At 48.1% G+C, this 22,779-nt stretch overlaps 1 protein-coding gene and 1 long non-coding RNA gene across 4 annotated transcripts in view; one reads left to right on the top strand and one right to left on the bottom strand.

Moving 5' to 3' along the window:
* Nucleotides 1-4,120: 4,120 nt before the first annotated feature.
* WDR91 (WD repeat domain 91) overlaps nucleotides 4,121-22,779 on the bottom strand; it is a 29,345-nt gene continuing 10,686 nt past the window's right edge. For both annotated transcript variants that reach the window (XM_033191973.1, XM_033191975.1), the window contains 9 exons: nucleotides 19,492-19,650; nucleotides 17,651-17,844; nucleotides 16,450-16,600; nucleotides 15,097-15,191; nucleotides 14,750-14,918; nucleotides 10,710-10,818; nucleotides 9,818-9,930; nucleotides 8,341-8,538; nucleotides 4,121-5,203 (listed from right to left, as the gene is read on the bottom strand). In XM_033191973.1, the coding sequence (XP_033047864.1) occupies nucleotides 5,039-5,203; nucleotides 8,341-8,538; nucleotides 9,818-9,930; nucleotides 10,710-10,818; nucleotides 14,750-14,918; nucleotides 15,097-15,191; nucleotides 16,450-16,600; nucleotides 17,651-17,844; nucleotides 19,492-19,650 (1,353 nt within the window). In that variant the 3' untranslated portion in view covers nucleotides 4,121-5,038. The remainder of the gene's footprint in view (nucleotides 5,204-8,340; nucleotides 8,539-9,817; nucleotides 9,931-10,709; nucleotides 10,819-14,749; nucleotides 14,919-15,096; nucleotides 15,192-16,449; nucleotides 16,601-17,650; nucleotides 17,845-19,491; nucleotides 19,651-22,779) is intronic.
* LOC117072078 lies at nucleotides 19,631-21,896 on the top strand. 2 transcript variants are annotated; one of them, XR_004432708.1, is made up of 2 exons: nucleotides 19,631-19,763; nucleotides 21,423-21,896. It is a non-coding gene; the product is annotated as an uncharacterized LOC117072078 (long non-coding RNA). The 2 variants fall into 2 exon arrangements; XR_004432709.1 differs by having other exon boundaries at nucleotides 19,646-19,763; nucleotides 20,622-21,896.

Below are 22,779 nucleotides of genomic sequence, written 5' to 3'. Positions count from 1 at the left end.
GCCAAAGGAAAGACAGTTAACATCTATACTGACTCAAAGTATGCCTTTGCTACATTACATGCCCATGGAGCCATTTACAAAGAAAGGGGACTCTTAACTGCTGGAGGGAAAGAAATTAAAGAAGAAATCTTACAACTCTTAGACGCTGTGTGGGCTCCAGACAAGGTGGCCGTTATTCACTGTAAAGGACATCAGACAAGAGGTGGCATAGAAGCAAAAGGAGGTAGGACAATCAAGCCATCCTTCTTTCTAATTCCTCTAAAGGAAGGGGAACTCTTAGGATATCCAGTCTATAATGAGAATAAAGGAACTAAAAGGAGCATGATCTCAAAAATAAATACAAATATCAAAAAAGACATAGACATAGGAGACTAGGAAAATAATGAATGGCCTCCTGAAAAAATCATTAAATACTATGGGCCAGCTACCTAGGCACAAAATAGGTCATGGGGATACTGCACCCCAATTTATATGCTCGACCATATCATAAGGTTCTTGAAATAATAACCTATGAAACATCTGGATGCAATTCCACTGAGCTGATGTACACCTGAAAAAACTTTCCTGCATCCCATTCTTTGGTCTCTCTTGTCCCTTAATTTTCGCAACATTTCAAGACAGGAGGCCTTGCTAATGTGGCCCCGGGGGTCCCCTCTGCCCACATGTCCTGCTGGATGCTAGGCTCCGCCACAGTCACGTGGCATCAGTGCTGAGTTTTAGTTGAAAACCACACTCCTGGCTTCGCACAGCCCAAAGGATGCCGGAGCCCAGACTGGAAACGCCCGTGCAAGCAGTGGCCAGTGAGGCCTTCCCCAGCAGCATTTTCAGGTTGAAAGGATGATCTGACGAGATCTGGCCCTAAAATGGGAACTCAGGACAGCGATCTGAAACGTGGTTCGCAAAAATATCAGCAACTAGAATGGGTCCTGGCCACACCCAGGCACAGCGAACTCGGACACCACACTCCCTCCCTGCACGGCACCTGCGGCTCCTCCCCAGCAGCGACACCCACACAGCTGGATCTCTGCCCTCAGTCCCTGGCCGCATGGGACAGTGTCTAGATAGCAAGGCTGAAGGGGGCGGCCTCAGTGCCTTCAGGTCACAAACCGAACTGCCACACTGGGGTCCACGTAGCTCTTCAGGAGGGCAGTCTCGGGCAGGACCTGCTTCCCCCGCCACCGTTGCCTTGAGGGGTTAGGGTCACTGACCTCCAGGGTCCCCGCCGTCACCCGCTGTGAGCCAGGACAAGCCCAGGTCTCACGGGCTGGGGTGGAGAAGCATCTTTTCCTTGTGAATAAAGGAACAGAAAATACTTGGCTATTCTGCCTTGTCACTTACAGAAAAAAAAATCCTTGGCAATTGGAACTGACAAAGAGGCTTTACTTGTCCAAGCTTCGGTCAGGCTTCCGAGTCTTCTGCAAGGCCAGTCTGTGCGCTTCCTTGTAAAATCCAGTCTTAGCAAAAACCCCTTTCCCCTTGGTATCTGATCACCCTCCAAGCCTTGTCAGGCTCCTCACCCTCTACCATCCCCGAGTGGTCTATCGCCCTAGCCTGTCTTCAGCAAGAGTCCTGTTAGGTCAGTTTCACCAGAATCTCTTACCCTGATGGCTCCGCTTAGTAATTTTCTATTCACAGACCCCCACCCTGCTCCTTGGCTGTGAATTCCCACTGTGCACGCTGTATTCGGAATTGAGCCCAATCTCTCTCCCCCATGTAAGACCCCATTGCAGTGGTCCCTATACCTACCGAGATGGTAGTCTTTACTGTGCTTTAATGAGTATCATTGACTAAGTTTTTCTTTAACAGAAGAACCCCTTGCACATTTCTCTCCTTAAAATCTCTTTCCATAGCCAGCTGAAATGAGCTATTTGAAGGGAGAGATGCTTCCCGCCCCAAGCAGGGGTCAGGAATCGTAACTGTGTGATTTGCACAGATTAGAGTGAGCACCCGAAGCATTTGGAGGCTTGGGGGAGTTTTTTTTTAATTGACAACTAAAATGTTATTTATCATGTGAGGTAATGCACATGTCAGTTAGCTAGATTTAATCATTCTACATTGTCTGTATTCCACAGTGTATACATACTTCGAAAGAGTACGTTGAACCTCTAAAGCATTTGAATGGGGACTGGCTATGAGGCCCTCCCCATTCAAATGCTTCCCTCAACTCCCAGAACACAGCCAAGGCCTGAGGCCATGGAGCAGAAGAGGCAAATCCCGGCAGGTATCTGAAGAGAAGGAGGAAGTGGGGAAGTACACCCGCAAGGCTCTCTGTGCAGCCCTCCCCAGGGCTGAGGGTCAACACCTGGGCTGGGAACTGAGGCTGGGACTGGTAGAGGTTTTCTTCTATGCCGCCCTCAACCAAGACAATGGAAGAGTCTTGCTTGGGTTCTTAGGCAGATGCCAAGCAGGTCTATGGAAGGAGAGAGAAGCTGAAGTTCCAACATGCTTTATTTGAGGACGAGCGCTCACCCAGGAGGGAGAAGAGGTAGGATGGGAGGAGTGCAAGGTTCAAATCTTCTTTGTGCCTCTGTGATCCTTAAAGCATCTCAGCAAGCTGTAGAGATGGTATTAAGGGGAGAGAAAAGGTAGTAAGACAGAAACTTTGAGATGAAGAGAGGAAACATTAATACATGGTCACTCCAATGAAACCCATGACCACTTTTTAAATGTCCTACAGAGTCACTGGGTGAGATAAGATCCCTGTTTCAATACAGAAGATGGGGAAAACTAATAAATGAAGAAGTCTTGGTTTTATTCATTTGCAGGGAGGATTACCAGGGTAGAAATGGGTAAAAATCAGTAAGTAACTATTTACTACTGTCTCTGGTGTTTTATCATAATCAAGCCACTTAAATACCTCCCTACTTTTCCCTCAACTCCCAGAACAGGAGCCAAAGCTTTGGTACAAGTTTCTTTGTGCTTTTCCACAAGTAGGTAACTAGGAGTATCCCTACTCCAGACTTGTGCCCCTAGAACTAGGCTGGAGCTCAGAGACTTGAAATGACTAGTGGCAGCCGCCTTTCCCAGCTCAGTGATAAGGTCACCCCTGCTAAGCACTGGAGACCAAAGCCCAGGACCATCACTCCCATAGTGACTCCTCAGTGAGTCTCTTGTTCCTCCTCACCTCATGGGAGGATCTGCATCTTCAAGGTCCCACCCCAGACAGGGAGGAGAGGGCAGGCCTCAGGCAGGGTGTGGACACAGCTGGTTGACACTCAGCTCAGCTATAGATGGGCTCAGCCACAGTTGGGCTGGCCTTAACCCCAGGTGCCCACCAGCAACTTGGCCCCCTTGCTCTGACCTTCTCACCATTCGCCAGCAGACAGGGGCTGGCAGCCGTCACCTTTCCACAAAGATGTTCAGTTGGAGGAAGGAGAGGAGCCACCAAATGAAAGAGGTACAGGTTAAGCGTCCTTAACCCAAAGATCCAAAATCCAAAATGCTCTGTAACCCAAAACTTTTTTTTTTTTTTCAGTTGTGTTCTCCCTCTGTCACCCAGGCTGGAGGTCAATGGCATGATCTTGGCTCACTGTAACTTCCGCCTCCTGCGCTCAAGTGATTCTCCTGCCCCAGCCTCCGGAGTAGCTGGGATTACAAGCACCTGCCACCACGCCTAGCTAATTTTGGTTTTGTTTTTTTTTTTTTTTTTTTTTTTTTGAGGTGGAGTCTCGCTCTGTCGCCCGGACTGGAGTGCAGTGGCCAGATCTCAGCTCACTGCAAGCTCCGCCTCCCGGGTTCCCGCCATTCTCCTGCCTCAGCCTCCCGAGTAGCTGGGACTACAGGCGCCGCCACCTCGCCCGGCTAGTTTTTTGTATTTTTAGTAGAGACGGGGTTTCACCGTGTTAGCCAGGATGGTCTCGATCTCCTGACCTCGTGATCCGCCCGTCTCGGCCTCCCAAAGTGCTGGGATTACAGGCACGAGCCACCGTGCCCGGCCTAATTTTGGTATTTTTAGTAGAGATGGGGTTTCACCATGTTGGCCAGGCTGGTCTCGAACTCCTGACCTTAAGTGATCCACCCACCTTGGCCTCCCAAAGTGCTGGGATTACAGATGTGAGCCACCATGCCCCGCCCCAACATGACACCACAAGTAGAAAATACCACACCTGACCACAATCAATACTTTGTTTCATGTACAAAATTATTTAAAATACTGTATAGAGTTATCTTCAGGCTACATGTATAAGGTATATCTAAAACATGAATGAATTTCATGTTCAGACATGAGACCTACCAAGATACCTCAGTATGTATATATGCAAATATCCCAAAGTCTGAAAAAATCCAAAATCTGTAACACTCCTGTCCCAAGCATTTCAGATAAGGAATGCTTAGCCCGTCTTGGGAAACAGCAGCCACTGGATGGAAAGGGGAAGCCAGTGGCAGAGGCCTCAGCCCCTGCCTTCATCCTGAGAATCTTCTGTAACAAAAGCTGCCAGCTTTCAGGGAAGAAAAAGAACTCTGTGGCCTTGACTTAAGCCCAGAGAAACAGGAACTGCCAAACCTTGTTACCCAGCAGAACTGACAGAGAGCTGACCTGGCTCCATGGCAAAGCTACAGGAGAGCCTGGAGAGGTTCAGCTCCGGGCCAGCAGAGCCAGGTTGGGTGGGAGGGCCGTCACTGAAGCAAAGTGACACATATCCTAGAAAGAGACACCAGGGGACCATAAGAGCATTCTCTTTTTTAAAAAAAGAAAAATAAAAATGGGCATATATATACAAAATACTGTCAATTTCTTCTGAGCCAACACAGTAGCCACTGCAATGTTTCTGCTTCTTCCAGAGCTTTCCTCCATAGTCTCACATGTACTTCTGGCACAGCCATGATACCAGTCTCTGGGAAGCATATGCCACCTACTCCACGTGGGTCCCATCCCAGTCACCGAAGATGGAAGTGCCTGACCCTCCTTGCCAGTCTTTCCCTGCAGAGTCACTGCACTGGCAGGGAGATGGAGTGGAGCACCTGGTTTTCCTGTCCTATATCTCCTCCCACTACCCCAGATAATACTGCTTCCTCGGGTGGCCCTTGGGGCAGGTCATCAGGCTTTATGGGCCAGAAGGGTGGTCAGCTTGATCTTCCCATCCATGGAGGCAGTGAGGCAGGTCCCACAGTCCATGGCAGTGCTCCAGTCCACGGTGACCACAGGGGCTCGGTGGCCACCCAGGCTCAAGCAGCTCTCCAGAACCTTCTCATCGCCACCCAGCTGCAAGAGGACAAGAAACAGGAGGAGGTGTCAGCAAACACCACTTACACATACTTGATCCACTTTCAGTGGCCCACCTGAGGATGTGCTTGAGGCCAGGCACACATGCCCACCTTTCTAGAAAGTCTGTTTAACTTCTTGAACCAGGAAATGCTTTCACTTTCCCAAGTACAGCTGGTGCATCTGAAGTGGAAAACAAGTCCCTGAGCAGCTCCTTAAAATAAGGCATTTTCTCAGCTGCCTTGAACTTGCTGTGGGCTGGTGCTGCTTGCACGCACACTGGTTATTCTCACTACAGCATCACTTCTCACTACCTGACATGTCATCATGAATCTGCTTTTTGGTTGAAGGTTCACTCCCATATCGGGGAATGCAAGCTGCAGGGGAGTAGGGCCTCAGGCAGCTCTCTCCTGTGGGGGGCCAGCCTGCCACACCCAGAACAGTGCTGGCACAGGGGAGCCTTCAGTTAGTGCAGAAACATGGCTCTCTGAACCCCGGCACTAGCTAGCCAACGATCCTGTGCGATAGGGCACTAACGGGGAAGGGGAAGCTAGGAGCGAACTGAATTCCTGTCAGTACCACTATGTATAGCAACTGTGAGCGAGAGGCAACACAGTCTTCAGCCATCATGGAGAAAACATTTACAGAAACCATAAATTACATTGTTTATAGATTATAAAAGTGGGACCTGAAGTTCAATATATTCCTTAAATAATTAGATCTCATTATTCACATTCAAAGAATTCTACAGAGGAAAATCTTTTTTTTTTTTTTTTTTTAGACGGAGTCTCGCTCTGCCACCCAGGCTGGAGTGCAGTGGCCGGATCTCAGCTCACTGCAAGCTCCACCTCCCGGGTTTACGCCATTCTCCTGCCTCAGCCTCCCGAGTAGCTGGGACTACAGGCGCCCGCCTCGTCGCCCGGCTAGTTTTTTGTATTTTTAAGTAGAGACAGGGTTTCACCGTATTAGCCAGGATGGTCTCGATCTCCTGACCTCGTGATCCGCCCGTCTCGGCCTCCCAAAGTGCTGGGATTACAGGCTTGAGCCACCGCGCCCGGCCAGAGGAAAATCTTTCAACCAACTAATTGGTCATACAGCAAGTCCGACTGCCAATCATATGAACTGATCAGATCAAATGACAAAGGCTGCATGACTAAAAATAAAATACATACACACATATATCCATACAGAGAGCAAAGTACTGAACAGCCTACCAAAAATGCAACAAAAACAAACCTCTGGAGAATAAAATAAGATCAGGCTTGTAAACGGAAGGCGTTTTAGTGTCTCCATTGGGAAATATCGGTTATGAGAAATGATGGAGCTAATTTTGAAGGAAAGGGCAAGGGCAACTGACAGAATCATGCTCCACAGAAAAGAGGAGCCTAACCCACAGCGAGCGCAGGTCCTGCGGTGCACACTTCAGATTACAGTCTAGGAGGCTCCCACTTCCCACCTCAGCACGGGCAGTGCCCCTTGCCTCACTGTGAGCTCTTGCTCACCTCTGCCCATGTGGGGCCCCAAGACCTGCTTTCTTCTCCATCTACCCAACAACTCCTCTTCATCCTCTCCTCCTGGTTCCAAGGCCTCCAATCCACAGCCTCCCACCTCCCGCAAGGACTCAGTCCCCACTGAGACAGCTTTCTTCTCCCTGAGCTGCTCAACTCCACATTGCTCTCCTTTCTTAGTACTGTGTCTCTTTCTGAGTGTGCACCCCAAGAGAGCAGAGATCATATTCTGGATGTTCTTCATACACTCCACAGTGCCTGGTCCAATGCCCAGCACAAAATTGCCATCCAAAACACATGCCCTTGACAGGTCAATGAGCTGTGGCAGCAAGAGCTGCTGAGAATATCCCACCTTGAAGGACTCTGATCCTACACAAACACCACCAGTGGGCAAATAACTGAAAAGTATCACACAGGCTGAGAATGGACCCACTCGACACCAGACACAGAAGCTTAGGCTATGACACAAATCCCCATCATTAGTCTAGGTGACACCAGTAAAACAGAAGACACTTAAAAATACATGAAATAAGCTCTGACTTAAGAGCTAAAACAAACGTGTAAAGGGAGGGGCAAAAAACAATGTGGACAACTTACACTGTGGCTTGACAAATTATACCCTCAAATTTCTGTCTCTAACATGGACTGGATGGGTAAAAAATTAAAATAAAATAAAAAGAATGAATAAGACCTGAATAAGACCTACTATTTGATAGCACAACAGGGTGACCATAGTCAATAATAACTGTATATTTTAAAATCAAGAGTGTGATTGAATTGTTTGCAATGCAATGGATAAATGCTTGAGGGGATGAATGCCCCATTCTCCATGATGTGCTTATTTCACATTGCATGTCTGAATCAAAACATCTCATGTTCCCCATAAATATATATACCTATGGATGTATCCACAAAAATTAAAAATTAAAAACTTTTTTAAAAAACCTGGACTGGAATATACTTGACCTACGGGACATTCAATAAATTAATAAATCTATACCAGATTAGAGTACTAAAATAAATAACCTAGTTGGGACCTGGTTGGGGGCATGTTCCTCCATCCCGACACTCCCCAACTCTTCTCCCTACTCCTGAGCAATTTCTATAACAGGCTATTCCCAAGGAAAGAGGGCAGAGAAAGGGCAGAATCTGGTCAAAGATGAGCAGAGAGAACGGGGGTCTCATGCCCCGGTCCCATCTTTTCTACCCACCTGAGCTACAAAGCAGCCCTGGCCAGGCCTGCAGCAAGGAGGCTCTAGGCCAAGCTTGTCCACCCTGCAGCCTGCGGGCCACATGCAGCCCAGGACGGCTTTGAATGAGGCCCAACACAAATTTGTGTTGTAAGTACATTATGAGATTTTTTTTGCAATTTTTTTTTTTAGCTCAACAGCCATCACTAGTGTATTTTATGTGTGGCCCAAGACAATTCTTCTTCTTCCAGCATGGCCCGGGGAAGGCAAAGGATTGGACACCCCCACTCTAGGCGCTGCCTATCCTTTGTCAAAGGCATCTCCACAGCCATGCAGCTCGGGGACAGAGGGCCATGCTCAGCAGACATGGCCCAGACCTCCAGGGAGGAATCTCTGCCCACCACGATACCACCACCTCCCACCCCCAACTACCAGTTACCTTGTAGATGATGCCGCCTGTGGCAGAACATGTCAGCATGTAATTGCCCTCCGAGTCAAAAGCGAAGAGTCGGCCCCTGGGGACTTGAACCTGCTTGTAGCCGCTGTATCCAGATAGCACAAAGGGGCCCGTGGCGTCTGAGGGCAGGCTGTACTCGGATACCTTGAGGCCACTCTTGTGGATGTTCCACTGGATGAACTGCAGTCACAGGGCACAAGCAGGGTGCTCTCAGCAGAGTCGGCCAATGCAGGCCTCAAGGAAGAGCAAGAACCCACCCCAGAGCAGAGGCTGGAGAGGGCGGCCCACCTCCCCCAGCCACAATGCTGACATCCTTGAAGAGCCTTTCAAGTGCCAGAGGCAGAAAAGCAGGTGACAGGTCTACAAGTCCTATCTCTGGCCAACATGACTTAAGCATTTTTTAGGGAAGAAAATCTAGAAAAAGAGGCAGCAACTTCACATCAAAGTTCAACCCTTCTCCTTCCCTCTGGCCTGACCCTAGGAGAGGAAAAGGGACAGCAAGTGGCTTTGCCTGGATTCCTGGTCTCTCAAGCAGGAGGAATGCTTCAAGTGACCTATTATTATTATTATATTATTATTATTATCATCATCATCAGAGTTAGAACCCAGCTAGATTTTTCTGTCCTAGGAACAAGGTACAGAGGACACATTCCACATATATTTTCAGTGTTTCAGGCATACAATCAATGGAACACTGGGCAATGCCATTATAAACTCAGCTCCTTACCACAGCAGACATCATCCCTTAGCCTACCCCATGGACAGGTTACTTGGCTGTGACCACCTCTTCACTGAGCATCCCACATAAGAAGGAAGTCGAGCTTTAATGTAAAAGTCCCTTCCCAAACTTTTCAAATGAAGAATTTATTTTGTAGTTACTCCTTTCAAGAGATAGAAAGACAGTGTCCAATCCAAAAGGTCCAGGCACGCACACATGGAAATGGCGTCCTTCTCCCACCTCTGCCCCTGCCAGCTCCCCTTCTGATGTGGTCACTATTCCTAGTTCCTAACCCTCCACAGAGGGAATCTACCAAGGGCATTTGCTTTTCCTTTTTTTCTGGCTTCTTTCTTACATCTCTGGGCTCTGCTGGGGTCTGTAGGCATCTAAGAAGCTGTCCCCAGCCACTTAACAAACTACACATCCATGAGTGGTCCTGGGACCACTCATTACCAAGCCCATCAAAGCAAACTCAGCCCTAAATCCAGACCCCACAGATCCATCTATGATAAGATGAGTAATTTTTGATATTTCCTTTCATAAGGATAGCCAGCTCCCGCTGAACTCACTAAAACCTCACAAAGATTGTAAGACGAATTACTAGTTTATCCCTATTCTACAGACAACAAAGCTACAAAAAGAGGCCCCAGGTGGCAGAGCTAATAACAAGTATGACCACAACCTGCAGCCGGCCCACCTGTCATCCCAGTGCTCTCTTATCTGAATCCTGTGGCTGCCTACCTTCCCGTCCTCGCCGATGCTGTACACGGTGTTCTCATCATAGCTGAACTCCACAGAGTAGACCTCCCCGTAGTGGGCCCTCCAGCTCATCGCGCACTCGTGCTGCTGCATGTCTGAGGCAATGAGACACCATCACTCACATCCTGGCCAGGGCTCTGAAGAAGGCATCTGCCTGCAGCAGGAGGCCCCCTCACCCTCTACTCAGGCTGACAGCTGTTCTGAGGCCAAGGGCAGGCACCCAGGACCCAGTGAGCACCATAAAGCTGCCCCTGCCCAAGATGTCAGGCTGCTTCTGAGCCTCAGAGGCGGCTTCTTTCACCAGGTCAGAAGCAAGGCTCAGGACTCCCTGAGGGGACCTCATCTGGACAGCCCTACGTCTAGCAAGACACCCAAGAAACTGCCCTCTGTAACTTCCCCATGGGCGCCCTGGGAATCCCCTAAAGATACAGTTGCCTTTCCCCAGCCCAGGCTCTGGGGATGTCTCCCAGGGACAGAACCCAACCTGAGGATTTGTACACAGCATGCCAGGTGATTCTGATGTACGCCTCTGGTTAAGGAGCACTGTTCTGATGCTTTTGAGAATGAACTACCCACAGCAAGTGGGCAGGACGGCAGTACTCTTGTGTGCCCTCCTGTATTTCACATGGGTGACAAGGACTCAGATGGAACAACTCAAGACTCAAGGACCGCTGAGCTCCACCCCCTCCCACGTCTATTATGGTGGGTGTTTTGAAAACGCTGACCAAAGTTAAGCTCTAGTACATGCATCTGAAGTCAGGGTTTTGCAAAAGCCTCTGGCCCAGCTGGCAAAAAAAATCCAACATTGGCAAAAAAAAAAATGCCTGGGACATCTAAGGAGATATCAAGGATTGCTATAAGCACACTTGCATACCAAACAGCCGGATGACACCGTCAGCTGCCCCTGTGACCAGCAGGTTCCCGTTGTGATTGAAGGCTGTACAGTTGATAGCAATGGGTTCTGGATCCAGGGAGAACTGGAGCTATTGAAACAAAACAAAAATGCCAGTAGCAGATCTTCACTCAGCCCAGGCATGCTGCTTGTTCCAGTGCAGACAGGTGCCCCAGACTGGGTTTTCCACCAGCTCCTCCCTTATGTCATCTGGAAATGTAGATCTGAGCCTTTGCCAAAGTGCTATGCCAGTAACCTTCTGTGCTCTTTTGAGAACAAGGTCTCTGTGCCTATTCTGGTTTCCATAGATAGATAATAATCCATGCTTGCTTCATTATAAAATAAATAATACATTATCTTAGCAGCCTACACTTCACCAGAATGCATTCCAAGCAAATTCTCATGGAAAAGTCTTATTGCTCTCAGAAAATAACACTTCATCAATCACCTTTGATGACAGACAACACTAATAAACCTGCCCTATGGCTCCCCACAGAAACACTTAGAAATATAGTAGCAAACAAAACCACCTCATAGAACATAAGGTCTATTAATTACGTAATGAATGAACATTATCATTTCAAACAATATGGAACCCTGGGAACCCTAAATAATCCTCCTGAAATTAAAAATGCAAGATAGAATGTTATCTAAAATACACACAGAGTACTGAGCTAGCAAATAAAAGAATCCTCTAGGGCCAAAACTAAGACAAAGCAAGAATGCAGAGAACTAGCGCACTCCAAAGCTGCCTTTCATTATGGGGCATTAATCAGATCCAGGTGACTCAAGTTCCCATTCTGCTTCCCATGAAGAGCTCAGGAGCCTGGAGACAACAATGTGTGACCTGCCCAAGGTCAGGCGATAAGAAACCACACATATGTAACAAACCTGCACGTTGTGCACATGTACCCTAGAACTTCAAGTATAATCAAAAAAAAAAGAAAAAATAAATAAAAGAAAAAAGAAAAAAGAAACTGTCACACAGAGCTGGGACTCCAAAGAGCTATACCTTCAGTGCGGGAATGAACTAGAAATAAACCTACTTCGCAGAAAGGGATAACAAGAAAACTTACCTCCCTGCAAATTCATAACCACAAACTAGCCCTGACATGGGAGGAACCTGGCAAAAACTAATGTAAATCCAAAGAAATGCACCTCCAACCCAAACTTCAAAATATTCTCAGAGATACTAGCCCAAGAAACACCATGATCACAATTCATAAGAAACAGGAAAATAAGACAAAAGGAGCCAGCACCCAGAGAAACAGAGCAGAATTAGACCCACAAACTTCAGACATTAGATTTATGACGCACAACATACAAGCACATTCAATTGTTCAACAAAATAAAATAAGGAATTGAAAATATGGGTAAAAATGAGAGACTATAAACACAACAGAGCAGGTTTTAAAAAACGAAGCTGAGCTTCTAAAAATGAGAAATACAATAACTTAAATTACCATCCTTAAAATAGATGAAACAGAAAACTAGGTATAGTATAGTAAAGGAGAGATTAGCAAACTGATAGATCTGAAGAAACTCTTATCAAGAATGCCGCCAAGTGAAACAAAAAAGAGGAAGAGGCAAGTGCTAACACATATGGAACGGGAGGTCCAGAAGGCAAGAGATGATCAGAGAACCGCAATACTGGAAAAAATGATGACTGAGAATTTTCCAGAATTGAACAAAGACATAAATCCTCTGATTCAGAAAACAAATCCCAAGCAGAACTTTAAAAAAAATAAATTTTAAAACTTAAAAACCAGAAAATCCAGACCCAGAGAGCCAGAGAAGAAGATTTTAAAAGCAAACAGAGAGAAAAGATAACAAAGGAATGCCAATTACATGGAGAGGTAATGTCCCGGTCTCAGCAAAGGCAGCCAGAGGATGAGGCAAGTCACAAGGTTAGGGAAGCAGTGTTCAGCCGGAATACAAGAAGCTATTCTAGAAAAACGGCCGGGCGCGGTGGCTCAAGCCTGTAATCCCAGCACTTTGGGAGGCCGAGACGGGCGGATCACGAGGTCAGGAGATCGAGACCCTCCTGGCTAATACAGTGAAACCCCGAGTCAGAAAACCCACAAAACAAAAATTTGGTTGTTTAGGGATAAGTAATAACATGGTAAAGTAATTTTTAAAATGTAAGGCAGGTCGAGCACAGTGGCTCATGCCTGTAATCCTAGCACTTTGGGAGGCTGAGGTGGGTGGATCACCTGAGGTCAGGAGTTCGAGACTGGCCAACATGGTGAAATCCATTTCTACTAAAAATACAAAAAATTAGCTGGATGTGGTGTTGGGCGCCTGTAATCCCAGCTACTTTGGAGGTTGAGGCAGAAGAATTGCTTGCACTCAGGAGGTGGAGGTTGTGGTGAGCCGAGATTGTGCTACTGCACTCCAGCCTGGGTGACAGAGCAAGACTCTGTCTCAAAAAAAAAAAAAAAAAAGTAAGGCAACAGTATGACAAAATTCAAGACAGGTTCTCTCTGGAAGGGGAAAAGACCAAGATTGGGAAGGGCTACACAAGAGCTAAAAAGTATTGGTGATGCTCTCTATAAACTGCGGTGGGTCTACGGGTGCTCACTGTACTGCTTTTCTTCTCATTATACTATACCCCTATGATTTCAATATGCTTTTGTATGTACTCAATGTTTAATTAAAACCTTGACAATCACAAGTAAACACATAATTACAAATTGTAATGAGAGCTTTGGAGGAAAATACAAGATGCTACGAACTAAGAGGAATTGAATTAAACCAGTGGAGAGGACAGTGGGCAGAGAGGGGCACAAGAGATAGGTGTAGAGTATGTCCCTGGAAATGCAGAGAAGTGGTCAGACTAGAAACACACTGGCAGCATTTGCTTATGGACTGACTGTGTGAGCAGAGGGAAAAGGACAGGTCTGGGAAGAACCCCAATTTTTGTTTTTTGTTTTGTTTTTTTTGAGACAGGGTCTCACTCTGTCACCCAGGCTGGAATGCAGTGGCACCACATCAGCTCACTGCAGCCTCCACCTCCCAGGCTCAAGCAATCCTCCTGCCTCAGCCTGCCAAGTAAGTGAGCACCACCACACCCAGTTAATTTTTAAATTTTTTGTAGAGACAAGGGCTCACTACATTGCCCAGGCTGGACTTGAACTTCTGGCCTCAAGCAATCCACCTGCCTCAGCTTCCCAAAGTGCTGGGATTACAGGCATGAGCAAATGCGCCCGGCCAAGATCCCAAATTTCTAGATGAGGCACATTTGCCAAAGTAAGGAAAATTATGAGGGGAGGGATGGATGTGGCAAGGGGTGGAGGTCAAGAATTCGGGTGTGACCCTGACAGGCCTGAGAGGTCTGAGAGACCCAAAGGGAACACAGAGCACTTCTACAGGCAGATGCAGAACAGAACAAACTGAACATCTGGAACAGGAACCAACTGAAAGTAGGAGCATCCAGTTGGCAGCAGCATTAGGAAACAATGTGTTCAACATAAAGGCCATATGACTTGTGAGCACTGAAACAAATCATTTTAATAAGAAGTAGCACTGCTTTGAAGGTGAGTTTAGCATCATTCAGTCTCTCTGGGGCTCAGGGTGGCAGCTGCAGCATCTATTACTGTCTTGAAGGAAGGGGTCCTCGGCTCCAAGGTGGGGCCCAGGTCCCCTGGGAGCAAGTTCACAGGCTGTCTGGTCACCTCGCTTCTTATGAATCTGCATGTGTCCTTGATACTGCTGGCTGCTGCTGCTATAATTCTCATACAATTCTAAGTTAACAGGATGTCAGAGGGAGACACGAGTCCTCTCCTAAAAAATCAACCACAAGGGCCCTCTGGTAGGTTCTGTGTGATTCCTAAGTTTGTGGCACAATTCTGAATGACATGTCACTAACAATCTGCCCAGTTGGAGTACACTACTTTTCAACACTTAAAACTTTATTAAAAATCTGAGGAGACCAAAGCAAAAAGAGGGAAGAGGCTCTTCAGAAACCCAAGGGAATGCAGAGTGTGCCTGGCTCCAGAGAGAGCCACAGGGCAGGCCCGTACCTGCTGCTTCATGGTTTTTGTGTCCCACAGCAGCAGCCTGCCAGGAACCTGGTTCATGCCCTTGCTGCCGATGTCTGGTGCTGAGAAGTCCACCTGGGAAGTGAGGCTCGGAGCTGCAGCCGAACAGACGAAAGAGGCCCCGTTGGGGCTGCACGCAAGAGACAGGATTCTGCAACACACATGGGCCTGGGTCAGACCCTCCACCTGCCCACAGAGGGAGGGTGCACTTTGGTCCTAAGGCTGGATCCTGCACAGCAGATGGGGCACAAGGCTCGGGAAAGGCCTAGCCCCGCAGACCACACTTGGCAGCCTGTGGCCTTGATGGTGGGGGGTGGGTTCCAGCTCACCTGGGCATGTCCTCGTTGATACTGATTTCACAGAGATTCTTCTTGGCTTCCGTGTCATAGAGACGCACCGTCCCCACACCACTGCCTAGCAAGAGCTGGAACGACAAGGGGCGGGAGGTGGGAAGGATAGCATGGAGTGAGGCCAAGTCAGGGAGGATCTCCAGAGGGGGCGAGGCTGGGCAGGCTGTGGGGGTGAGGCCCCTCCTCTATGCATCCAGGCAGTTCGGGGGAAATCTGGCTACAATGAGCCTCCTTTTAAAATTAAAGAAAGACATGAGAGCTGACCTTGAACTTCTAAGCAAAACCACAAAAAGTATCTGTGGTATGGGAGAGACGTGTCACCTTGGACACATCTGGAAATGTTCCGGCTGGTGAATGAGGCCCTCTGATCCTCCCTTTCTTCAGTTTGAAACGCCAGCTGTTGGAACCCTTCCTTCCCACTCTTGGTCTGCCCAGCACCCCTCCCAGCATACTGGCTTCGGCTGCCACGGGGCCTGGGTGACTCCCATTTGCCTTTTCAGGGGACAGCCCTGGCTCTGGGTCTATAAAGACCTCCAGAAAAAAATAAAAGGGGCTATCCTTGCATTCAGGAACTTGTGACTTATTTGGTGAAAAGCTTCAAAAATAATAATAGTGCCAGAGGAAAGTGCCAGAAGCAGCCCAGGTCTGAGGGTGTCTCCCAGGAATATTAGGTAGAGTGTGACCTTGGCGTTCACTTGGCAAACTGGCGCTGGCACAGGGCAAGCCCTGAGGTCCTCATCCATGAGGATAATCCCTTCAGCTGCCAAAAATTACAGAAAAACAGGGTTTGCATCTTGGGCTATGTGGTATGATCCCCACAAATGAAGTAAAAGAAAAAACAGCAAGTCAGTCTTACCTCCTTAACTACAAGTCCTATCTCAAATACAAACTCCAGAAGGAACAACACTGTACTACTCCTGGGGACAATAACACCCGTGGGAACCACGGAACGGAACACCAGCCCCTCACCAGCGGAAACCACTTCCCATGGGGCCTGGCACGGGAGGGCGCCCACTGAAACTGCAGCTGGAAACACAGACAGATGGGCGGACAGCAGTCTGGCAGGTGGTCGCCAGGGCACACCACCACAGACAGGAAGAAGCCGTGTGTTCCGGGCCCCCTGCAGCTCATTTCAATCTGCCAATTTGGTAACCTCACTGCCTTCCCACAACAGGAGCCTTCTGGCCAGTCCTGGATGTGTGTCCCTGAATCCCCAGTAATCGAAAGAAGGGAGGAGAACTGGCTTGGCTGTCTTGACTCAGCCGGTGGAGAACCCTGGGGAATTCCTCCACTGGGCCAGCAAAGCAGGGCCCATAGGCCACCATTACTCACCAGTCTGTCCCGTTTGGTGGCCCATTCCAAAGACAGCAGCGGCGATTTGGAAATGGAAGACGCTTTGGTCTGCATGATGGGGTTGAAGGACCACACTTTGATGACCCCATCTACGTCTAAGCTGGCGACTCTCCTCCCAGAGCAATCCACTCTGAGGTGAGAGAAAAGGGAGGCCTGTCAGCTGGCTTCTCAGTCCCCATCCTCTTCCGCTAATGCCAAGATGATCGCTTTCCTGACTTCCTTACTGTTTTTAAAAAACAATCCCTAGAGGTCTACATTCAAAGGACTGGTATAGACTATTTCCAGAAATATTCATTCGTTTGTCTAAGAAACACTTAAGTGCCAACCATGTGCAGAGCTTTTGGTCAACTCTGGGCAAAGAGCAGTGAGCAAGAGTTGCAGGGCCCTGCCCTGGGGCCACTTGCAGTCTCTGGAGATTTAGAGCCTCCAGACTCACATTCCAGAACAGCCCAAGGGCCCCAAGAGCTGTCAGGGCTGTCAAAACAAGAAACCCACCTACCAGCTGAAAATTATGCCTCACTAGGGTTTGTTCTTGAAAGGTTTTTACTGTGCTTAAGTAAAAACTTACAAACTACTGTAAATTACAAATTAGGTATTTACCTAAAAGTACCAACATAAAGCAAATTAAAATTGAGTGAGTTTGGGGGGCTAACGTAGGGTAAATTGTTCCTAAAACTGAGAAAAACACGATTAGAAAGGGCAGAGAGGCCGGGTGTGGTGGCTTATGCCTGTAATCCCAGCATTTTGGGAGGCTGAGATGGGCAGATCACTTGAAGTCGGGAAGTTCAAGACCAGGCTGGCCAACGTGGTGAAACCCTGTCTCTACTACAAATATAAAAATTAGATGGGTGTGGTGGCAGGCATCTGTAGTCCTAGCTACTTGGGAGGCTGAGGCACAAGAATCGCTTGAGCCTGGGAGGGCAAGGTTGCAGTGAGCCAAGATCGTGCCATTGCACTCCAGACTAGGCAAGAGAGCAAGACTCTGTCTCAAAAAAAAAAAAAAAAAAAAAAAAACAAGGGCAGATGGGCTGATCAGTCCACTGGCAGCTCCAAGCAACTCCCATACTCTTCAGCCATGACTGTGGCCCTTGTCCAAGCCCCCATTCTCTGCCATCTCCTGCTGGCCGCTGCTTGAAAATCTGAGCTTCCCAGGGTTTCATTGGCCCCAGGCCCAACCCACCTGCAGTGCATGATGGACGAGTGGTGTTCCCCGTACTCCTCCTGTCCCAGCACAATAAAGGGCTGCTCAGGGCGGACTCCTCCACCCTCAGGGCCTGCCGAGGACGCCCGAGTCAGTGGCTCCACTGGCTCCGTGTGGAGCTCTGGGCAGGGCTCGGCCTCTGGGCCACTGGCTTCTGGTTTCTTCTCTGCACACTGTCACAAGCAGGGCAGGGACAAGTCAGCCAGGAAAAGGTCCCCCACACCAGGGCATACACCACAGGGGGACTAGGCCTAGGCCGCAGCATTTTGCGGGGCTCTCAGTAATTCGAGTGGAGAGGAGAGCTCTGATCTGCGAGGGCAGTGCTTAACTCATCCCGGGAGGGTGCAGGGCCTGCCCCCCGACAGCCCCTTCCTGGAGACGTCGCTCCACACAGGCCCTGCTGAAGGAAAGGGGGCTGTGGCCTCTCTGTGACACAGCTGATGGGACCCAGGACACACATCTACCGTGACAACAGGCCAGGGGGAGGATGCGTGGTGCAGGCCACACACCGCACTGAGCATTTTACAGATTTCTCTCATTTAGTCCTCCTCGAACAAAGATGCTATTATTTTCCCCATTTTACAGCTGTGGAAACTAAAAGACTAAAAGAGAAGCCAAATCTCTTGCCCAAAGTCATACGGCTGGCAAGGGGGAGAAACTGGATGTGAAGCTGGGTGGGTGACAGGTAAGCCCGGCCCCTTTCCAGTGCACCCCTAGGCCCACCAGCCCTCCTGGGAGGTGGGCAATGAGAAACTAAGAAACAGACACAACTGGCCAGTAAGAAAGACAGAGACCCAAGGGCCGCTGGGGGTTCAAGGCTGCCCCGTCTCTGCATCCCTGGGGCAGCAGGTGTTGGCTACCATCTGGTGCTCACCTAGACACAATCCAGGCTGGGGGCATCGGCCAGGGCACTCTCTATTAGCCCTGGGGTCCAGATGCTCCTGCAAGTGCTTCCTCAGAGAGGCCGGAGGAGGAGTTCAACAATAAAAAATAATAACAGAGGAACTTCAGACCTTATGGGGCTGTGGCTGGCCCCCAAGTGCATCTTGAATCCTGAAATGCCAGAACTTATAATCTGAGTCTTAAGGTTCCGTTGTCACCACAGTAGCGGGCTGTTAATGAGGAAATGCCTTTAAAACAGGCAAATAGCCTCAATTATGAGATAAATGGTCAAGAAGGTGACTTGAGCAAGAGAACCAGTAAATACCTTAGACTTTGCCATCGATCAGGAGTATCTGGCAGAAACAGAAGGAGCTGTCATGCCACAAAGAGCAGGCCATGGCCCACACTGGCCAATGAGGGGAGTCCCCAGAGCCCCGGGCTCAGCACAGAAGGGCCTGAGCCACAGCCTCCCACTGTGTGGGCACATGGCCCTCAGCGCAGCAATGCAGGCAGCTGGGCCTCAGGCAGCACAGGAGAAAGGAATCCTGTGACCAAGCAAGTCTGAGTGACTGGGTGAACCGAGGGAACCAGGTCTCCAGGAGCCCAGGACAGGCTGCTAAGCACAATTAACCTAAGGGAAGGATGAGTACGCAAAGGTTCCCAAGCCAGCTTAATCACAGAAGTCATCTTCTGGGAGCACTTCCAGAGGCCTGCATTTCCTGGCCCCTACTTAAGGAAATGCAGCATGGGAGAAATGGACCACAGAAGAGCCAGGCAAATGATGAACCCAAATAACCAAAATACAAGCCATTAAAACCAATTAGGCAAAAGCACATTCTGCACAGCAGCAGATTCAGAGGAGAGAGAAGAGGAGGCCTCCACATTGCTCCTCAGTAGCTGCATGAGTGTCCCCAGGAGTGTTCAGGACAACCCCATACCTGGGAAGTGGTTGTGGAGAAAAGTTCCTTCCTCTCCTTGCCGTGGTCCTGCAGGCGCCGCTGCCGGTGCTGTGACCAGCCGGACTCCCCAGTGGCCAGCCCGCTGAGGAGGCTCTTCCCATCCTTGGCTCCTGACATCGGGTCCTTTCCCTTGGTGCCCTAGAGGAAAAGAAGCTGGCTGTGAAGTCTCTTCCCATCTGCCCAGGCCATGATAAGCATGCCAGGAAAGCAGCAGGAATCAGGGAGTGGCTCCTCTACCCTACAGCTCCCAGGTAAGGTCAGCCCTGGGCGGGCAGGGGGCGGGGAGGCAGTGGGCAGGAGGGGAGACAGTGGAGGGAGGCAGTGGGCAGGACAGGGGTACAGTGGGGGGGCACGGTGGGTTGGGGGCAGGTGGTTAAAATGGTGTTGGTTTAGCTAGGTAGGTAAGGTCATAGTCAGCCCCTGCTATGACCTCCTCCTTTCTGTCCTCTACCTGTTAAGAGGACAGGTCACCTGCAATCCTCATCCTGCGGTATCTCTCATCTGGAGGGAGATGTCACCTTGATCTAATCGCAACAATTTAGTCTAGGTGAAGGGGAAGAGCCAGCACTTACTAAGTGATGACTAAGGAAGGCCGGGGCCTATGCTTGGTGTTATACACATTTACAAGCAACAATATTTTTGGGCAATCTAAAAATTATTTATGCAACAAGCAATCGCCTCTGGAGGGAAATGGAACACAGTACCCTCTCTTGTTTTGGGCCAAGTGTGGACTAAAGCAGCTAATATTAACAAATACTGAGATGTTTAAAAATGATTACTAGAAAACCAGAAATTCTTAACAGAAATTGTTGAAAACCCAAGGAACATTAAAGAAAGATAAATTGGACAGGAAATAAACTGGTATTTTCTGGCTCCTTTTCATAACAAGAGTGATAGGGTCAACTAAGTTATAACAAGAGGGAATGAATTTGATCATCCCCACCCCACGCATATAGAGAGAAAAAGTCTCTATTCTTAATCTAGAAACTCTTAAAAGGAGCTGCCACCCCGCACCTTTCCAGATTGTTGGACAGGGCTCTCTTTTTCCAGGTTTATACCCACAAATTGTGATGTTCAAACACCCTCACCCTCATTTTTTACAATTTTAGCCAAGAGATGAATGCAAACAGCCACTCAGGTTTGAGACCAGTCTTCTTGAGAAACCATTTCTACACAAGCCCTAAGTGAAGAGAAGAAACTCAATCAAAGTCTACCTACTGCTTTCCAGTTCTTCTACTTGTTATTTTTTATGTCAACAGTAAACAATTTAAAATGATTAACATGGAGTCCTTGGGATCCTGCAGCCATGTGAACAGTTAAGAAAGAAAATTTTAAAGGACTATTAGCTTACCTGGAACCAAACCATGGCTAACCTGCAGGGTATTTGCTATTTTGGGCCTGTTTATAAACTTCAAGTACTTCCGTGAACAAAGAAAGGATGGTAAATCTGTCTCAATCAGCCACAAACACATTTAATTCCAAGTATTAGAACGGTGTCAATAACAATTGTGTATGGGTCCTGGGAAGACAAAAGCCACAGAGAGGTAATGTCCACTCCTCAGAGAGTTTCAGAGAGATGGAGTGGGGAGGTGGCCTGTTGGAGTTGGCTGTCAAGGCTAAGGTCTGGGGAGGTGGTAGGCAGTTGCGTCGTGTCCTGTTTCAAGACAAGGCTCTGAAACTCCCATAAGAACAAATCACTGAAAATGCAAACACCGAGCATCACAGTCCAGAAGGTGCCACTGCCACATTTTGCACTGCTACATGTATGCCACACTGTACGTGGGTCACAGGGGGACTCTGCCTTGGAAACAAAGGTGGGAACTGTTACAGAGGGAGACAGGCACTTTATGGGCCCCTTCCTGCCTTATTCAGCCCCTCCACTGGATAAATGGTGTCTTTTCCTTTTTCAGCAACAGTAAAGAGTGCTCAATTCAATTGGTGAATATTGATGGAAGGAGGTGGTTTCGAATTCCTCTCGCTGATTTGAAAGCCACTTGTAACACTTCCCCAGCAAGAGCAAACAATAAAACACTGAGAAGTACAAAGGTAATACTTCCTTCACAAGTCAAGATAGCAAGGAAGGCGTCTGGTACAAAGAAGAACTGCCTTTACAATGATAGGGCAGTTTATGCCAAGAGAGTGATGGACCTAAGCATGACCTATCAGATTTTGCTTAAAGAAGAGGAGAGGTTCTCCTTTCTCCTTAAATCTATGTTAGTCACTGAAGAAGAAGAATAAAAGATAGTAATATATTAAAAGCTGGTGAATGCGGTTGTCCACAAAACTTTTTAATAAGTAGGTGAAGGCCAATTTGTGTCTAGCCACAAATGTACATAACAAGTGAAGGTTTACTGGCAACTGTTAATTTTTCAGAAATAAAAAGCAAAAAAAAAAAAAAGCAAGACAAAACAAAGGAAAAAGGGGTAAAGTCACAATGCAATGTAAGTCATTACCTTCAAACAAATCCATACAATTATGGCCAAGCACTTGCGTATGGGTAAAGAGCTGGAGAGAATGAAAGACGTCAGCAGAGCTGTGTACTGTCTGGACAATGACACTTGCACACAGAGAAGCTCGCACCCTTCTGGAAGCTTCTTCTACTATGACTCTACCTTACACATCTTTGTAACCTTAGCACCCAGCACCACACCCGCATAAGCTGGGCACTCATTCATCACTGGCTAAATAGATAAATGGATGGACTGATGGACAGATGAAATAACTGTTAATTGAAAGTTTTACTTCATTTTAAGTGCAACCCTCATAATAGTCTTTAACTGCTGGCTTCAAATAATAGAACATCCCAATAGTCTAAAGTATATTCTGTCATAATCTACCCGACTCCTGCAGTTCAAGAGAGACACGGTAACCTCTGTCTTATCATTTGACCTTCTCACTCTGGAGACAGACATAAGTTGATACCCATTAATTTCTGGTGGACTGAGTAGGTCAGGAGGGATTCCAGAGACTCACAGAGCTTACTAGGATGGCAGCCATCCAGACGAAGCAGGAAACAAGTTCCAGTAATTTGGTCTCACCTGAAGCTAAACAAAGTTACCCAGAAAACGGGCCCTCATAACACAGAAATCCCAGAATGAAAGACAGGCTTTCCCCTTCCTGTCAAGATCCTTGGGAAAAACCTTCAGGGCAGTGGTTGTGACCACTTACTTCTCAGTAACTGGGAGGTAATTTGACACTAATAAGAGTCACAAACACAGAAGTCTGTGGATGCTTTGCTTGCCTTACATTACAGCCAATTAAAGGGTA

The sequence above is a fragment of the Trachypithecus francoisi genome, unplaced genomic scaffold (assembly GCF_009764315.1).
Source record: "Trachypithecus francoisi isolate TF-2019V2 unplaced genomic scaffold, Tfra_2.0 Lachesis_group4, whole genome shotgun sequence".
Lineage (NCBI taxonomy): Eukaryota > Metazoa > Chordata > Mammalia > Primates > Cercopithecidae > Trachypithecus > Trachypithecus francoisi.
The sequence above is the reverse complement of the archived record's forward strand: the minus strand, read 5'-3'. Positions and strand labels throughout refer to the sequence as shown.